The sequence below is a fragment of the Alosa alosa genome, chromosome 7 (assembly GCF_017589495.1).
Source record: "Alosa alosa isolate M-15738 ecotype Scorff River chromosome 7, AALO_Geno_1.1, whole genome shotgun sequence".
Lineage (NCBI taxonomy): Eukaryota > Metazoa > Chordata > Actinopteri > Clupeiformes > Clupeidae > Alosa > Alosa alosa.
Window position 1 is genome coordinate 18,983,548 of NC_063195.1, and position 17,785 is coordinate 19,001,332.

General features: G+C 38.9%; 1 protein-coding gene and 1 long non-coding RNA gene across 2 annotated transcripts; one reads left to right on the top strand and one right to left on the bottom strand.

Moving 5' to 3' along the window:
- LOC125297679 (mesothelin-like protein) lies at positions 1-17,536 on the bottom strand. Its single transcript, XM_048248118.1, has 18 exons — positions 17,390-17,536; positions 16,169-16,385; positions 15,009-15,179; positions 14,499-14,648; positions 13,921-13,970; positions 13,557-13,686; positions 13,202-13,287; positions 12,667-12,790; positions 12,291-12,481; positions 9,538-9,628; positions 4,785-4,908; positions 3,894-4,081; positions 3,460-3,615; positions 3,104-3,237; positions 2,540-2,697; positions 2,263-2,357; positions 1,459-1,726; positions 1-982 (listed from the first exon to the last, which is right to left on the bottom strand). The coding sequence occupies exons 1-18, from the start codon at positions 17,467-17,469 to the stop codon at positions 894-896; spliced, it is 2,502 nt and encodes an 833-aa protein (XP_048104075.1). The 5' UTR covers positions 17,470-17,536; the 3' UTR covers positions 1-893.
- LOC125297680 lies at positions 6,419-11,170 on the top strand. The gene is made up of 3 exons (XR_007194099.1): positions 6,419-6,875; positions 9,559-9,633; positions 10,883-11,170. It is a non-coding gene; the product is annotated as an uncharacterized LOC125297680 (long non-coding RNA).
- Positions 17,537-17,785: the final 249 nt, after the last annotated feature.

The window sequence follows — 17,785 nt, forward strand, 5'->3', positions numbered from 1 at the left end:
TATGAGGAGAGGGAAACATGATTATCATTTTATTCTGACGTTGAATCACATCCTGCTGACTAAGTACAGGTTATTTTTTATATTAATTGGAGTGCATAAAATAAAAGACATCAATTAAGAGTGCAGTCCAATATTGAAAGTGACAGCACTTGAACTGACAACCTGAGACAATTACATTTAAAAAGGGTTTTAAAAAAAAATTGAGCCCTGCTTCAAAAGACCCACATAAACCAGTCACTGCAGATGCCTTGTGTCGTCAGAAGTCAATGGTGACCAATGTAGTGATAATAACAATGTAATATCATATTCCATAAATGTCATAAATATGATCATAAAACTAGCGTAGATTTCCTTCAGCACTCTTGAATGCTACGTAAGGTCAACTAAAATGAAACACATTTCATAGTCTAATTCTGATGTTCTGTTTTTGTTATTTTAAAGGCCCTTCTGTGGACAGACACTGGAAATAAGCAATAGCTATGCTATAATGTGTTGCATTTAATAATTGTGTGCAATTCTCTAAATATATTGAACCTGTCCCTATCAAAATAAACATTAAGTAGTAAGTAGTAAGCAAGTAAATAAGTAACTAAGTAAGTAAATAAGCCGTTATGACTATGTGGTAACATGACGCTGTCAAATCATTAGACATGAGCAGTCAAAATGACTAACAGGAAAACAGGAATCCATTGTACTGTATCTGACGTAATGCCTTTATGACAGGGCTATGTCAGTCTTATGAAGCAGTGTTCCAGTAAAGCGTTGCTGAGATCACATTCCATTTGTATCTTCCATATGTTGGCAGCGTTCTGAGAAAACACCATCGTGTGCATATAAACAGGGCTGTAAACTGGTTTAGGTTTCCTTCAGTGCTCCTGGCAAAAGATGATTCATTACTGGAGGCGGTAAAGTGCAGAGACAACTGTGGCCAGTAGGAGGCAGTACAGGCCGCTGGCAGGTCTGATACTCGCCCCTCCGCTTGCTGATAGAGATGAGGGACAAGGAGGGGTGGAAAGGTCAGTGTTAAAAACAAGGGTTAATTAAACACTCCTCCACCTCATGCATCCATACTACACACACACACACACACACACACAAAAAACAAACAAACAAACAAACAAACACACACCTACCTAATATCGTGCGCACACAAACACACACCTACCTAATATCGTGCGCACACACACACACACACACACACACACACACACACACACACACACACACATACACTCACCTAATATAACGCACAGACACACACCACACACAGACACACACACACACACACACACACACACAATACATAGTCTATATAGACTACATAGACTATAGTCTATAGTCTATATATAATAGTCTCTACAATACTCTATATAGTGACACACACACACACACACACACACACTCACCTAATATATAGTGACACACACACACACATCCCCCCCTCTGTAGTATAATTACCAGTGGTGTTGGCCGTCGTGGCTCCCGCTGCAGTGGTTGCGGTGGTAGTGGTAGCCGCCGCGTTGGTGGCGGAACCGGCGTTCCCGTTGACGTTGGTGGTGGTGGCGGGGGTGGCGCGCCCGCCAGTGAGCCCCAGGCCCAGGGTGTCCAGGTCGGTCTGGAACTGGCGGCTGATCCAGTCCTGGACGATGGCGTTGCTGGAGTAGGTTCTCAGTTCGTTCACGTTGGTGTCACCCAGCAGGCTCTTCACGTCCGACACGCTGAGGGTCTGAGAGAGGGGAAGAGGGGCGGAGGAAGATGATGATGATGATGATGATGATGATGCCACTGCATATGTGTACCGTACTTTCCGGACTATAAGTCGCATGTGTCATTATATATAAATATATATATGTTGCACCAGTCAAAAAAACTATGAAAAAAAAAAGTGTGTCATGAAGAGGAAAACCATATATATAAAGAGAATATATATATGTTGTTGGGGACCTGATGTATATGTGCATGGACCAATTATGCATGAGGAAACTGATGATGAAAAATTTTTAGCAAAAAAAATGTGTCATGAAGAGGAAAAAACCATTATAGTCCCTGAAAAACCAGCCAAACTATGAAAAAAAGTGTGACTTATAGTCCGGAAAATACGGTATTTGTGTGTGTGTTTGTGTGTGTGGGTGTGTGTATGTTGTTTGAGAATATGTATTGGGGGAGTGTGCGTGTGCGTGCGTGTATGTGTCAGTGTATAGTGTATTAATGTGTACGTAAAAATGTGCTTCGGTGTTTTTGAATATGCAGTCCCTCACTCACCTGAATGACACTCTGGTCTAGACCGAGGAAGGTGTCAATATCCATGTTGACACTGGAGGAGGCCAGGGTTCGTACAAAGGACTCGGTGGCACCACCTGAGCAGGAACATGAGAACAGGAGAACAAAAGAAAAATGAGAACATGGGAACAAAAGAACACAAGAACACAAGAAAGTGAGAATAAAAGAACATGAGAATAATAGAGCATGAGAACATGAGAATAAAAGAACATGGGAAAAAAAGAACACAAGAACATGAGAACAGTGTGTTTGGCCATACCCAGGTAGGACTGGATGAGTTGGTACTGCGTGAGTGTGACCGTGGTGGTTGACCTCTTGGTGGTGCTGGTCTGATTGATGAAGGCGGCCTGGGCAATGGGGAACAGGACCTTCTTTTTGTCCAGGCTACAGCTGCTGACGGGCAGCGCATCTGCTTGCCTGGAGTCAGGAAGATCAGGTTTAGCACAGATGAGAACTGGTGTTCTCAACATCAGCGTTCTAAAATACCATCCCATAATACTCTACATGCTTACATCACTTACAGCTTCCTACTGGTTCTTATTACCATTGTGAATGCAAATGAAAAACGGGTTTTGGGGGAGAGCAGTTAGTAGAACTGATTTAGAAGTGGACTGTTCCTATAACTGTGTTCCTATAACTACTGTGTGCGAAAACGCTTAATAAGAAGGTTCTCACTGAACAGAACTTTTTCCATAAAGGTTCTTTTATCTCTGTTCCTCTTCTATGTAATGTTCTTCAATGCTCGCTAAAACTAAGAAGGTTGTCACTGATCCAAACTTTTTTTGTAAATGTACTACTATCCAGTCCAGCCCATAATACTCACTGCAGGCTGCTGGAGGTGATGGTTTCCAGAACGCCGCTCCCCAGGGAACACACACCAGAACCGCCCAGAGAATTCAGAACCGAACTGTCAATGCTGTTCGACGCAGCAAAGTACTTAGTCATGATGGCTTTGGTCTAAGGGAGAGAGCGAGAGAGAGAGAGAGAGAGAGAGAGAGGGAGGCGGGGCAATGTGTTTTTTTATTTTATTTAATATATGTAGAACATGTTAAGTCAATGTGTTTTATTAAATGTGTGTATTACATTAGCTGTGTATAAGCATTCTACAAGTGTGTATCCATTAGTGTGTGTGTACATTAAAGTTCCTCTCAACAATGAGTACCGGCCTTGTACACTAACCTGATTTTCTGACCAGTCTCCATCCGACGTCTTCATCAAAGAGGACAGAGTGTCGATTTTGGTGATGTTCCACTTGCTGATGTCATCAGTGGTCGCCCTACGGGACACAGGCCCCAGCATCTGGACCACGTCGTCTGAGAGGCCATCTGGGTAGGCCTGGGTGAGAGAAAACAAAAACAAAACAAAACAAACAAAACAAAACAAAACAAAACGAAACAGAGAAAAGGGTTGAGGGACTAAATGAATCTTACATACACACACATATACAGAATAGCCCTAAAAATGAACTTGAACAAATGCACTAACTGTCTATTGTAACCAATGTCCACCCTGGAAGAAGGGTTGTACAGTATGCCTCACAGAATGGCTCCCTTGCTGATGATCTAACAGCCATTTTGTTTCTACATCTGTTGCCATCTTGTTTCGGCAGTTACCTGATTTAACTTCTCCAGAATGACCTGACGGTAGTCGTCCTGATCGATCTTGTCTGTGATCTCTGGCAGATTGTCCTTGAGGACGGTGAGGCTCAAGCAGGCGTTGAACTGTGTGGCGTCATAGTCGATGGGGAAGGCGTCATCATTGATCTGGATCTGGGTGATGGCTCCAACAGTGCACTCGATGGCTACAGAGAAATTGACGGTTTCAGGAGTTCAAACAGCTCAAACACCACAAAGCTCTGAAGGGAGCGGCAAAATGTTCTAATAAAGACTTTGCTGTTGCTGTGTTTTTACGAATGATTTTGATTTTTGTAAAGAAACATTTGGATTGGCTGGACGAAGAAAAAGTGGTAGCCTAACACATCACATTAAGTCAGTATCCATAAAGCATTCACATTCAGCAAACACATTCACAAAGGTTATTAGTGTTCATAAAGCCTCATAATGATTGACATAAAAGTATATATACCTATTTATACAGAGTTATGACTGCACTAATGATGTGTTATGATGTTACTACATAAGCCCTTGCAGCTTGAAGTATTGCAATGTATTATGAAGCTTCTTTTACCTCTGTAATGTCATCACTGATGTCATCATTGCCATTATCAAGAGGTAAATAAGCTTTCTTTACCTTCTTTGCGATACTTGAACTTGAATTGTTATACTGTAGATTTATGTTAATCATTATAAGGCATTAAGAATATTTCATAACCTTTAATACATGTGTTTATAATGTTTTGTGGATAAAGTTAAAGTATTGTGAGTTTAAATATTGTGAAAGTTTAAGTGTTGCAAAAAAGCTTGTGTCATTTCTGTGTTCATGAACAAAAAAATAAAATAAATAATTGTCAGGCATAAACACACCCAGCAAGCATGTCTACTCACCTGTGTCACGTTTGGCTCGATGAGCCTGCTGGAATTCTCTCTTTATGTATTGGATCTTTCTCCTGGGAACACCTTGGCGTCTCAGCTGTTTGATGAAAGTCTTTATGAATCTGCGGGCCTCCCTCTGCGGAGGTGGTGAATAAACAGACACAAATTCACACAATTTTACAAGTTACACAAGTTTGGAAAATTACACAAAGTTTACAAGTTACACAAGTTTACAAGTTACACAAGTTTACAAGTTACACGGTAACACTTTATAATAACTACACACAATTAATCATTTATTAAGCCTTTGTTACTTATTAGTTAATTAGTTTTTTCTAATTCATCATCAGTAAAGCATTTGTAAAGCATTTGTTCACACAGTTATAAATAGTTTGTTCATAGTAAATAAGCCTATATCTAAAATAAGTTCATACATTATTGTTAAAACTTAATAAATGATGCAATAATATGTTTTTGATTCCATTATTTAACAGTTGTTACATACACATGCACTAATGATTAATACTATAATTAATAATTAACTCAGGAGTTACAAGTGGTTAGTTAATGATATTTTGTGAGCTCATCTAAAGTGAGGATGTTTTATGCCTTGCAACACATTTACAAATGAGTTATAAAGTACACTTGCATTTATTCATTTAGCCGACACTTTCACCCAAAGTGACTTACACATGTCAATGAAATTAAAGGGCAAGGCCACATTGGTGGACGCCGGGGTTTGAACCCCCAACTTTATGGGTTACTGCATGTTAACCTGGCTCCCTATCCACTACACTACCTCTGCCCAGTGGTATTATAACAGTCAATTCAAAAATATAATATAGATATGCGTGTTTACTATGAAGAAACCATTTTTAACTGAGTGTAAACATGATTTACAGATGAGAATTAATGTAGGAACAATGCTTTACAAATGAAGAATACAGCATTTAATAATAGTTTACAGATGTTTAATAACAGTGTGTAGTAGAAGAAAACAGAAACTCTTGCATAGTTGTAGGGGTTTCTATCTGGGCCAATGTAGTGTAGTGGATAAGGAACTGGACTAGCATGCAGTAGCCTCAAAAGTTGGGGGTTCGATTCCTGGCTTTCACTGTTATGTCAATGGCTTTCAATTTAATTGACGTGTACATCGCTTGTCTGCTAAATGAACGAATGTAATCTTTACAACTCATTTGAAAATGTGTTGCAAGGCATAGAAAGTCCTCACTTTAGACAAGCTCACAAAATATCATTAACTAGCCACTCCTGAGTTAATCATGAATTATAGTATTAGGAAGTGGTTTATAAAATATGTATCCTCACCCTAACTAATCATTAGTGCATGTGTATGTAACAACTGTTAAATAATGGAAATATTACTTCATCAATTATTGCATAATTTATTAAGTATTAACAATAATTCATAAACATATTTTAGATATAGGCTTATTTACTATGATCAAATCATTTATAACTGTGTGTACAAATACTTTATTTATGAGAATTAACATAGGAACAATGCTTTACAAATGATGAACAAAGCATTTTGTAATAGTGTGCAACTGGTTTATAATAAGAAAATGATTTCATTATAAGTGGTTGCTTCATTACTTATTAAGTATAAATTATGTACTTACAAACAGTGGCGGAGCTAGGGGGTGGCTTAGGGGGCTTAAGCCCCGAATCTTTTTTTAGTGTTTTAAATTCCCGGCAACTGTTATTTCCAATATAACTTCCCCTCGGTTTCTCTATAAATGTCACCAAATGCTCTATTACTGAGGAAATATATCCCTTATTTTCAAAGCCCAATATTGAAAAATAATTTGACTTGCTACACGATCTATGCCAGGTCTCTGGGCTATGGTGATTTCAATGGTTAGATTGATTTGTTTATCAAATGCTGCCTTGACAACGCTACGTCATGGCTTCGGTGTTCCAAAAAGCCTCTGTCAGAAGTCTGTCACTTTTACAGTCTGTGATAAAACACTTTGTGTACATGTTGTTGAAACGTTATGGATATTAGAAAGTTTTTCAAAAGACCACCCAGCTCCGTTCAAGCAACAGCATCGGCCAGTGAACTGACGGATGGTGTTGTTTCAGGTTGGTGATTTCACGTTAAGAGCTTTCTGTCAGTTAGGCAGGCTAACGTTAGGCTACTTGGCTAGCTCCCTAAATGCTTAACGTTAACGTTAAATGTCCTCGTTCGTCGGCGGAAAAGGCAAATTCAATACTCTCATAGGTTAGCTAAGCCTACTGCAGAATAAGAAATTCCAGCTCCCAAAACAAAGTGATCCTCGTCTTGTAATAAATTAGGCTACACTGTTTTGAAATGTCAGAAAAAACCATTAACAGTTATCTGCCCATGTCAACTTTTCAGTGTCATATGTTGCATAAGCCTACCTTAAAACCTTGTTGATATCCTATCCACCACCACAGATCTTATAATCCAAGAGTCCACTTAAATATAAAAGTCATGTTATGTTGTTTTGGCTGCCTAACTAATTATTAACTAAAAAAAAAAAAACATTACAATGATATATTGAGAGGAAAGGGCCCTTTCCATAATTGTGTTAATCAAGCACCATGCAGTCTGCATTCATAATCTAGGTGCTTGATTTTATGCACCTGTGTAAAGGGGCCTGATGAAACCTATGAATAATCTTGCTAAATTACAAAATTAATATAATTTAGAAACGCCTATGTCAAGATGATAATGCATTCCTTCTAAAATACCCTTGTATCATGATGACTGGCCATACTGTAATTATATCATAATATTATGTATATTATAGTATAAGATATTCTATATATTTGTCACACAGATGAGATCAGGGAAGAGGAAGAAGGAGAATAGCAATAATAAACAATAATGTCATATCAAACAATAGCCTAATGAAAATAAACAAATACTATAATATACAAACCATAAGAAACGCTTAATTAACTAAGTACATGCTAAACAGATATGAACAGATATTGCCTCTTGAAAGACCCAAAACTATAATTTTGTGTCACAGTGTAGTGCCAGTCAGATACCTTGAATCTGTTGAATGTTAGTTTCACATTTTTTAAGTCTCAATGTGTCCATTCATTTACACAAAATTCACTAAAAGTCATTATTTAGCCAAATAACTTTCAGTGTCCCACCGGTGGGACGGTTACCCCCTCCCCCACCTCCCCCCATTTCTAAATCAATTGTATGCACCATATTGCTATGTAGCATAGTAATGTTATACACCATTTCAAAGCTTTGACTCTTGGGAATCCAAAAATGACAACTTTTTTCATGTACAATCTGTATAGTGCTTTACATTCTCAGATTAATTTTATTATGTCTCAATTAAATTTGATCGAAAATGCCCCCTCCCCCTCCTCCGCTTTTGGTGATACCCTGACTTCTGGCTGCAGTGTAGCTGCAGCACAATAAGTAGATGCCTCATATTGGGTACTGAAATATTCACAAGAATCCATAGAAATTGAATCTTCATGTTGTATTATCCAATATTAGTTGTACAGATGTATAGTCTATCTTATACACACTCATTGAACCAACAAAGTAAATGCAAAAAATAGAGACTTTTTTTAATTATTCCATATTTTGTGTAGTCAGTCTATATCAGAACACCTGACATACAATCTAAATAGTCCACAAGAAACCTCAAAGTGTTACCTTTCATTTGAGACCAGGATTATGCTTCTACACAAAGGGGTTCATGTGCATTTGATTGTCAGTATGCATTTTGGATAACAAAAAGTCCTATGGGGAGTATCCATAGGCATTTTACAAAACGCATGGGCATACCTTGGCAAATAATCTAATAAAATAGTCTAAAGCACTCATATTTTCATTCTATATTGATCAACTTTTTGCACACAGCTGGTTGCTAGGGCTTAGTTGTGTTTCTAAGGGATATCAAGTGACCTAGAGGGCTGAAATGTGGTCAGTTCAGAGATGCTTGTAATCCGGCAGAAAGAAAAACTATATTCTAGCCTCTGTAGCTCTTTTGTCAGTACATCACACAGTTATCTTGACTGCTTCCTACGAAAGCTACAGGTTCTCAGCTTTCTATAGAGGTCCAGCACTTGATGGTTGACCCAAAAGAGGTGGGAACAATGCCCTTGTAAATAGGCACAGTGCAATTTCAGGCAAAAAAAACTTGACATTTTTACTGAGAACTATGTAGTTAGGGGGTTATTTAAAAAAAAATTAAATGGGCTAAGCCCCGAATGTTTACAATGTCTGGCTCCGCCCCTGCTTACAAACATATTTTTTGATAGGCTTATTTACTATGAACAAACCATTTATAATTGTGTGAACAAATGCTTTACTGATGATAAATTATGTATGAACAAGAAATTACTAATGATGAACAAACCATTAACTAATAAGTAACAAAGGCTTAATAAATGATGAATTGTGTGTAGTTATTATAAAGTGTTACCAGTTACACAAGTTTACAAGTTACAGTGTACAGTAGTTACAGTGTTTTTTTTAGTGTTTATTGGTGGCTTCTTTCAAGACCAAGCTGAAATGTTGACAGCCAGACCAGATAATGTTTTGTATATATTTGAACATACAGACCATAATACTCACTGAGGAATTTCAGATTGACCCGAACTCTAATGTAAATGTTCTAATATCCAGCCCATAATAGCCACTGAGAAAGCGCATGGAGAGCAGAACTCTTCTCCACCACCTCAGCAGGTTATCACGCCGGGTCGGTGGCTTATTGCCAAACAAACACTGGACATTCACACTTACCCTGTTCATCTCCTTCCACAGATTGGACGTGAAGTACAGAGGCAGAGGGTCCAGATCCCAAGGAGTCTCCCGTGTCCATGTTGATGGAACACTGTGGTACCATAAACAAACAAACATAAATATTAATTAATTAATAATAATTAATAAATAAAAAATACTAGATAATAATTCATAAGAGGCTCCATGAAATGTTAGTGACTACTGTGGGAGAGCCCAGCGTCAGAAGCGCAGCTTTTTATAGACCCTTTCAAGAGAGTTCTATTATCAGCATCATAGTTGGCCCCACAAGGCTTCCGTTTTAACATTCCATATGTTATCTTAATGCAGAGGAAGTAGACTGGGAACCAAATAGAATGTTCAAGCATTGTTTTTGTTTTTATTGTTGAAAGGGTCTATAGTGGATGGAATCCACAATCTTGAAATCTCCTGGCTTCTTCTTATTATTATAACCTTTTCTTTTTACTTTTTCAAAAATGAATGCAGCTCTAACCGCTTAACGTACAGACATGTTGAAATAACCGTTGTGTAGGTCTGGAGTTGAACAAGAGAGTTATCTTTTTTTTTTAAGTTTATAACTTTTGAGAAATAGGGGATTAAAAAGGTTAAAAAACATATTTTTCTCTGTATGACATCACAATGGGGGGTCATTTAGAAGGGTATTAAAGTAATCAGGTGCGGGTCCACCTGCATACAATCAGGCATTCCCTCGTCCCACACATCCTGTAATTAATCGGTTTTGAACCACACTGCTCAATTCTCTTCAAGACAGTTTACGTTCTTGGTGTCTGCTTCATACAACAAATTACGACAAAACGGACGTTTTTCTACCACACCCAATGTAAATTACAATTAATTTGTATTTTCTATTCGAATGGAGTATCTATGTAAAGTCTGTTTTTAACGACTCGGCTAGACAAGTAAGCAAGCAAGCTGGCGTTAGCTGGCATCAATGAGCAACACACTCGTAGCTGTTACGTCTAGAGAGGATGTTACGTTTAACTCTAGTTAGTTTGATAATGTTGCTATTACGTCGAGTAAGTTCATAACTTGATTAAACGATTACCGAGGATTCAGTAGGTAAGTTATATTACGTTAGCTAGACCTCGGGAATGTTTCTAGGTTTGTGGTTGTGTGCAGTGGCGATAGCTGGCCTGACGAGGGAAATGGCCTTCTATGGCAAACAGTCACTGGCTTAAACTTAGTCTTCGTTTTAAACTACGTTTATATGAGTGGTAGGTTGTGGCGTAAAAAGACTTGATTGTAGGCTTAGCTGTTAGTTTGTTGTTCAGTTTAACATATTTATCTAACAACTCTGTCTCTTTTCCCCCGCTTCTATTTCTGTTAGATGCCGCTTCACTCTGCTACTGGAGGATCAGGCTGACTGCAACTGCTATAGATGATAGATGCTACTGATGATGATAGATGCTACTGATGGCAGGAAAGCACAGCACACGTGAATTTCTAGATGAAGAGTGCATAAATGCACTTGCTTAACTGATAAGTTGTCAATGGTTATTTATGCAAGCTTGTGTAGGCTAACCCAGACATACCTAGGCTTAGCCAAATTTATCCTGGCTGTAGATAAAGCAGGATATGAATTTCCCAATATTTTAGATAGGCTAATAGTGGTTTACTGAGGTTTAATGTCAATTGAAATACCATTGAAATCACGTTGATCTTTAGTTTGGTTGTAGCCTACTTTCAACATTGTTTCAATATTCATTTTAGTGGAAATACCATTGAAATCCTGTCTGTAGTTAGAATTTCAACGTTGCTTCAATATTAATGAAGGGTACAAAAGAGATGTAGAATCAATGTTGCAGTTCGACGTTGATTCAATGATTTTAACATTGACAAAGTAGCCTAATGTTGATTTAACATAGATTCAATGACTAATTGTTATCTGGGTGCACAATGAGCAGTCATTAACACCAACTGAAAGCCCTGTTTTGCAGGTAGCCTATTGCATTGCATAGGCTACAATTAGGCTTTCTCTGAACTACATTTTCCAAAGGCCAGCTTTCGTGCTCGTGCCACAAGGTCAAATCCACCTTGAGTGTGATATCTCAAGAACGCCAGGCACACAAGATTTTTTTGGTGAGAGGGTTTGTATGAACTCAAAGATTAAGCGATTCAATGTTTTTCTTTTTTCAGGAATCTCCCCACCAACATTAAGCCAGCAGCTTTCCATCCACTATTGTAATTCCTCTGGCATTACATTTCTAGTTTTTTTTATTATTCTGTCAGAATTGCATTTTTTTTTATGAATTCAATTGATGTTTTAGTTATTGTTTAACATTTGGAATTAAGAAAACCACATATAGTACCTAGGAGCTATGTGGAATATATAGTCAGCCACAGACTCTCATCCAATAACTCGGATTGCATTTAATACACGGCCACATGCGGTACAATCTAGTAGTATAAGAGAGCAGGTCCAGCGTTAGCTAACTTCAGTGGACAAATGGACAACACATTAAAGCGTTTTATTTCTTTATTATTATTTCCGCATTTGCCACCTTTAAATAGTGAATTATGTTTAGGTGCAACACAACATGCATGACAAATTCTTCTCTAGTCTCCTTCTTAACCTCAGGAGTGTGGAGTGTGTGTGTGTGTGTGTTTGTATTTAGTCTTGCCCGAAGGAGTGTGTGTGTGTGTGTGTGTGCCTGTATCCCGTACCTGTATTTAGTCTTGCCCGAAGGAGTGTGTGTGTGTGTGTGTGTGTGTGTGTGTGTGCCTGTATCCCGTACCCGTATTTAGTCTTGCCCGAAAGGAGAAGTGTCTCCATGCCAGTGACCTGGGAAGTGGACAGGTCGTCGCAGTTCTTCAGCTTCTCCAGGATGGAGGGGTCAGAGTTCTCCACGTAGGAACCAGTCAGCAGGCACACCATGTTGCCGAGGATGTTGATGTTCGCTGCACTGATGTTAAACCCGGTGATGCCCTGAAACGAAAATACAATTAAGAGCATTGTACCTGTATGTGCACTAATGTTTGTTTTGTATTTGATTTTGTTTTTGTTAAACCTCAACGAGAAAAAAATAGTGGAAGTTCTTTAATTAGTGAATTAAATTCCTGCTTAAAGACCTAAATTATCTTGTGTGTGTGTCTTGGCATTGGTTGACTTACCAGACAGGTTTTGGCATTGTTGACAAGCGTTGTCTGGTAGGATTCATAGGCACCGGTGAGAACAGTGAAGTCCGCAAAGCCCAGTTCAGTGAAGTAGTTCTTACAGTTTTTCACAGTGGAATAACTATGCACACACACACACACACACACACACACACACACACACACACACACACACACACACACACACACACACAGACAGACAGACAGACAGACAGACAGACACAGACACATAGAATATGTGCAGAGAGAGACACCAATTAATTCTATAGCTTGATCTATCACCCTTACAACAATGGCTTTTTGGCAGATCAAAATATTTATTTAAATCAGAAAATGCTGCCCACAGTACACAAAATGGTTAGGAGTCATACACACACACACACACACACACACACACACACACACACACACACACGCGCACTGACACACACACACACACTAGACCATGTGAGCTTCTGTGTTGGTGAGCGTTTTTAATAAAGCATTCTAAATGAATATAACCATAAGGTGATTTGGGGGTAATGTGACATACTCGTAGTACAGCAGCATATCTGCAGGGTAGAGAGAATAGTCTGCGGCATCCGATTCACCTCTCAGTTGGTAGTACATGCAAGTCAACTAGGGAAAAGCATAAACACATCGTTTTACTGTCATGTTGTAATGTGTGTGTGTGTGTGTGTTTTGAGCAATGTCAGTGTGGCTGTGTCATATCAATACAATAGTTTGTGTTTCTGTGTATCTGCCTGTCTATCATGGCTATGAATTAGTGTGCGTGTGTATGTTTGTTCATAGATGCATATACATGTGTGTATATCACAAGATTGTGTATGCATGGCGTGTGTCTGGTGTGTGTGTGTGTGTGTGTGTGTGTGAGTGCAGTTGTGTACCTGTGTCTGCTGGAGTTTGAGCTTGAGCTTATTGCGCCTCCTGCAGCCTCTAATGAGGCTCTTGATCTTGACCTTGGTGAGGGTCTGCACACGGGTACAGGTGAAGCCCTGCAGCACTTGGAACGAGATGCTGAACAGAACAGACAACAAACATGTAACCATGGTGCAGAACACACAACAGACGTGTAACCATGGCGCAGAACAGAAACAGACATGTAACCATGGTGCAGAACAGAAACAGAATCATGTAATCATGGCGCAGAATGGAAATGAACAGAACCATAACCATTACCATAGTGTTGGACGGAAACAGACAAGTAACAGATGAATGGTAAAGAATAGGATGCTTTATTTTTTTACTCACTCATTTGCATTTTCCACGGCAGTCGCAACAGTATCAAAGATGAGAACAGACTGTGGAAAAATTAAATACACAAACAAAACAAACATGGAATGGTGGTTATGATTGGTGGGAAGAATAACTAAGGAGCTTCATGGTGCTAATCAGATTAATGAGCTAATCAGATTAATCTCTCCGCACTTTTGAACAGAACAAAACAAGACTCATTCCAATTCTGAAGTGGAGTCCACAATGACTCTATTCAGAATATCTCCGTAACTCAAGATAAAAAGGATACCCTAATTTATGTTTGCTTTGAACATGAGATCACAGTTCCAGTATATTCTACCAACACCACACCATATGAACTCGCTCATAATTCAAGATAGCAATAACAACATAACACCATAACATAGCATTACTGTTATTATTATCATGATCATTATTATTATGTAACTATTAATCTGTCCACATGCAAACACTGAAAACAGAGTTTTGGGAAATTTCCACTTTGGCTGAGTTTTTGATCGAAAAAAGGCCTTTGAGCTTTTAGTGCAAAGAGTACTGAGAATCCAGGACGTTGGTCATGGCTTGTGAGGTACCTGGCTCTGTGTCCAGGTCTTCTGGTTCAGTGTCGTGACCACCTCTGTCGTCTGGGTAAAGTCCTGCAGGAAGTTCCTTGGGATTTGTGTTGCCAAGGCATTGGGCACGTTGGTTATGATGGAACTGCTCGTTGAGCTGACAGAGATGATCTAGAGGGGAAACAAAACAATAAAAAGAGTCAGGAGTAACACTCACAGTCAGAGTCAGGAGTAACACTCACAGTCAGAGTCAGGAGTAACACTCACAGTCAGAGTCAGGAGTAACACTCACAGTCAGAGTCAGGAGTAACCTCACAACTCATGTGTGTGTTTAAAACACTCAGTTTGAAATGGGAAGGTAACACACACAGCTCACTGTCAGAGTCAGGAGTAACACTTACTGTACAGTCAGAGTCAGGAGTAACACACAGAAGCTAAAATAGGAATCCATGTGTGTGTGTGTGTACACACACACACACACACACGTGCATGTACAAACACACACACGCACACACACACACACACACATACTTTGGAGACGAATGTCTGCTGGATGATGGTGGGTGCGGTCATGAGGTTGTTGACCAGTGTTGGGGACTGTGTGGCAGTGAGGATCTCTGATGCGCTGATGCTGTTGATGGTCGCCGAGGGAACACCTGTGATGAGGGTGCCTAGACTCCAGAGATCTTTACTGTTTGTGATCTGAGAGAGAGAGAGAGAGGGAGAAAGAGAGAAAGTATGAGAGATGGAGAGAGAGAAAGAGAGAGTGAGAGAGAGAGAGAAAGAGAGAGAGAAAGAGAGAAAAGAAAGCTCCACTTTCAGTCAAATTCAAACAACAAACAAAACTAAAAAACAAAATCTAAACTCAAATGCACATGCGGCCAAAACCAAAACCCAGGTTCAAATTCTGAAATCACACAAATCACATTTTGTTTTGGAAACTGAGAAATAATAAAGATGGTTGCACTAGCAGCAGCAGGGGTAAGGAGACTGGGTTAAGATAGATGTGTGTCAGGTTTGGAGACTAGGTTATACTAGAGATTAGCATGGTTTTATTTCAGTTAGTCTATTAGCTGGTTTGATTTGCATTGAGCTCAATGAGCATATAACCATGCCAATCTCTAGGTATGGTGAAGGGTATGTGATGATGTGGGGCTATTTAAATGCCAAAGGCCAAGGGAACTTTATCAGGATGCATAGTATCCTGGATCCATGAAACAACTGGCCTTTAAAAATAAAAATCTGCCTGCCTCTATGGCAATTTAACATAGGGGTGCCAATATTTATGAAGGAAAAACATTTATTTATTTATGATACATTATTCATTCACAATGAAAATTGGTGCCCTTAAAGGTTGGATATTCCTGTTTTTAGTCAACTTTAGCAGAGGTGCCAATAATTCTGGAGGGTACTGTACACATACACATGCACATGCACATACACATACACATACATACTAGTTACATTAACACACGGTCAAACCAAACACACAAGCAAAAAATACAAGCACAACCACAAACAATTACTAATATATTCAAAATATACTTTAAATAAGCACAAGTTCTACACACTGACACATCTAACTTCTTACATGTAGTAGAAACAAGTGAATTAGAACACTTATCATTGCACATCTGTTGCATTATACACACACACACACACACACACACACACACACACACACACCTTACCTTGAATCTGCCGGAGCTGAGGAGCTTCTGGATGAGCGTCATGGCCTGCCCCTGGTTCCAGCCCACCACGGTGCTGACCACGGACAGCGATGAGACGATGACCGAGGGGTTGGCCGTGCTCAGCTGGCCCGTACTGAAGCCCACGCTTGAGTTGCCCAGCGTGGAGATGCCTGCCGAGGGAGATGGTCTCCACGTTCCTGCTGAGGGCGGCGGACACCTACACACACACACACACACACACACACACACACACACACACACACACACACACACACACACACACACACACACACACACACACACACACAGAATACAAACTTAGTCAGAATATCTAATACAGACAAAAATACAGCTCATCAGCTCATCCTATCTGACAATTACAAAGGTTAACATTGCTCAGACTTCACACAGAGACTCTGGTTCGTATGACATGTGGTGTAGTATGACTGATGTCATTTCCATTACGCATCAGCAGTGAGACCTGGAGCCCTAATTTGATTGACGGGCAAAGTGCAAAGTAAATTAATAAAGCTAATTTAATAACTAGACCAAAGTCTTCAATCTAACTAAAATAATAAAGCTAATTTAATAACTAGACCAAAGTCTTCAATCTAACTAAATGAATAAAGCTAATTTAATAACTAGACCAAAGTCTTCAATCTAACTAAATTAATAAAGCTAATTTAATAACGCAATGCTCCCATATGCCACGATACCTGTATTTCATGTGAGAGAACTTAGCTTTCTGACAGACATTGCACTTTGGATGTCATTCATTTACACAAATATATTTTATACGTACGGTATTTGTGAGTGAGTAGGCCTATATATAGATGAGTTAATATTAATACTGTTTATATTGTATACAAGAGTGTGTATACATAGGATAATTCATATTAATACCGAATATTTATGTATGGCTGAGTGTACGTGCATGCAAAGGAAATAGTGACTATATTCAACAGTAAAATGCAAGTCTCCACAAATTCAAAATCAAATAACCGACCATGACATACACAGAAAGTCAAGCACAAAAACAGCTCACACACTACACACTAGATACACAAACTCATAAACATGTGATACACAAACACATAAACACATGGTCAAACCAAACAAACAGGCAAAAACTACAAGCACAACCACAGACAATTACTAATATATTCAACATATACTTTAAATAAGCACTAAAGGTTCTACACACTGACACATCTAACTTACTTGTAACAAGGAGTTGTTCTAGAGACATGTGGTAGAAATAAGTGAATCAGAACATTACTCCTACTGCACATAACTACCATTGCATTGTTTTTGCACTCATACTGTCAAACAATTACACTTTACAAAGAAATATTTGTATTTCTTTTATTCACTGTCTATCTGCCATTCTCACATATATCTCTATCTTTGTTTTCTCTCTCGCTCTCTCTCTCTCTCTCTGTCTATCTCTCTTAGGGGCTGGATATACTGTATCTCCACATATATTTCTCTCAAAGCTAAATGTATAACATGTTAATAATCAACTTTATATTAGTTTGTATAAAGATGAAACTTATGATTAAAGAAGAAAAAGATTAAACAGATAAAAAAAGTCTCTCTCTCTCTTACACACAAAGT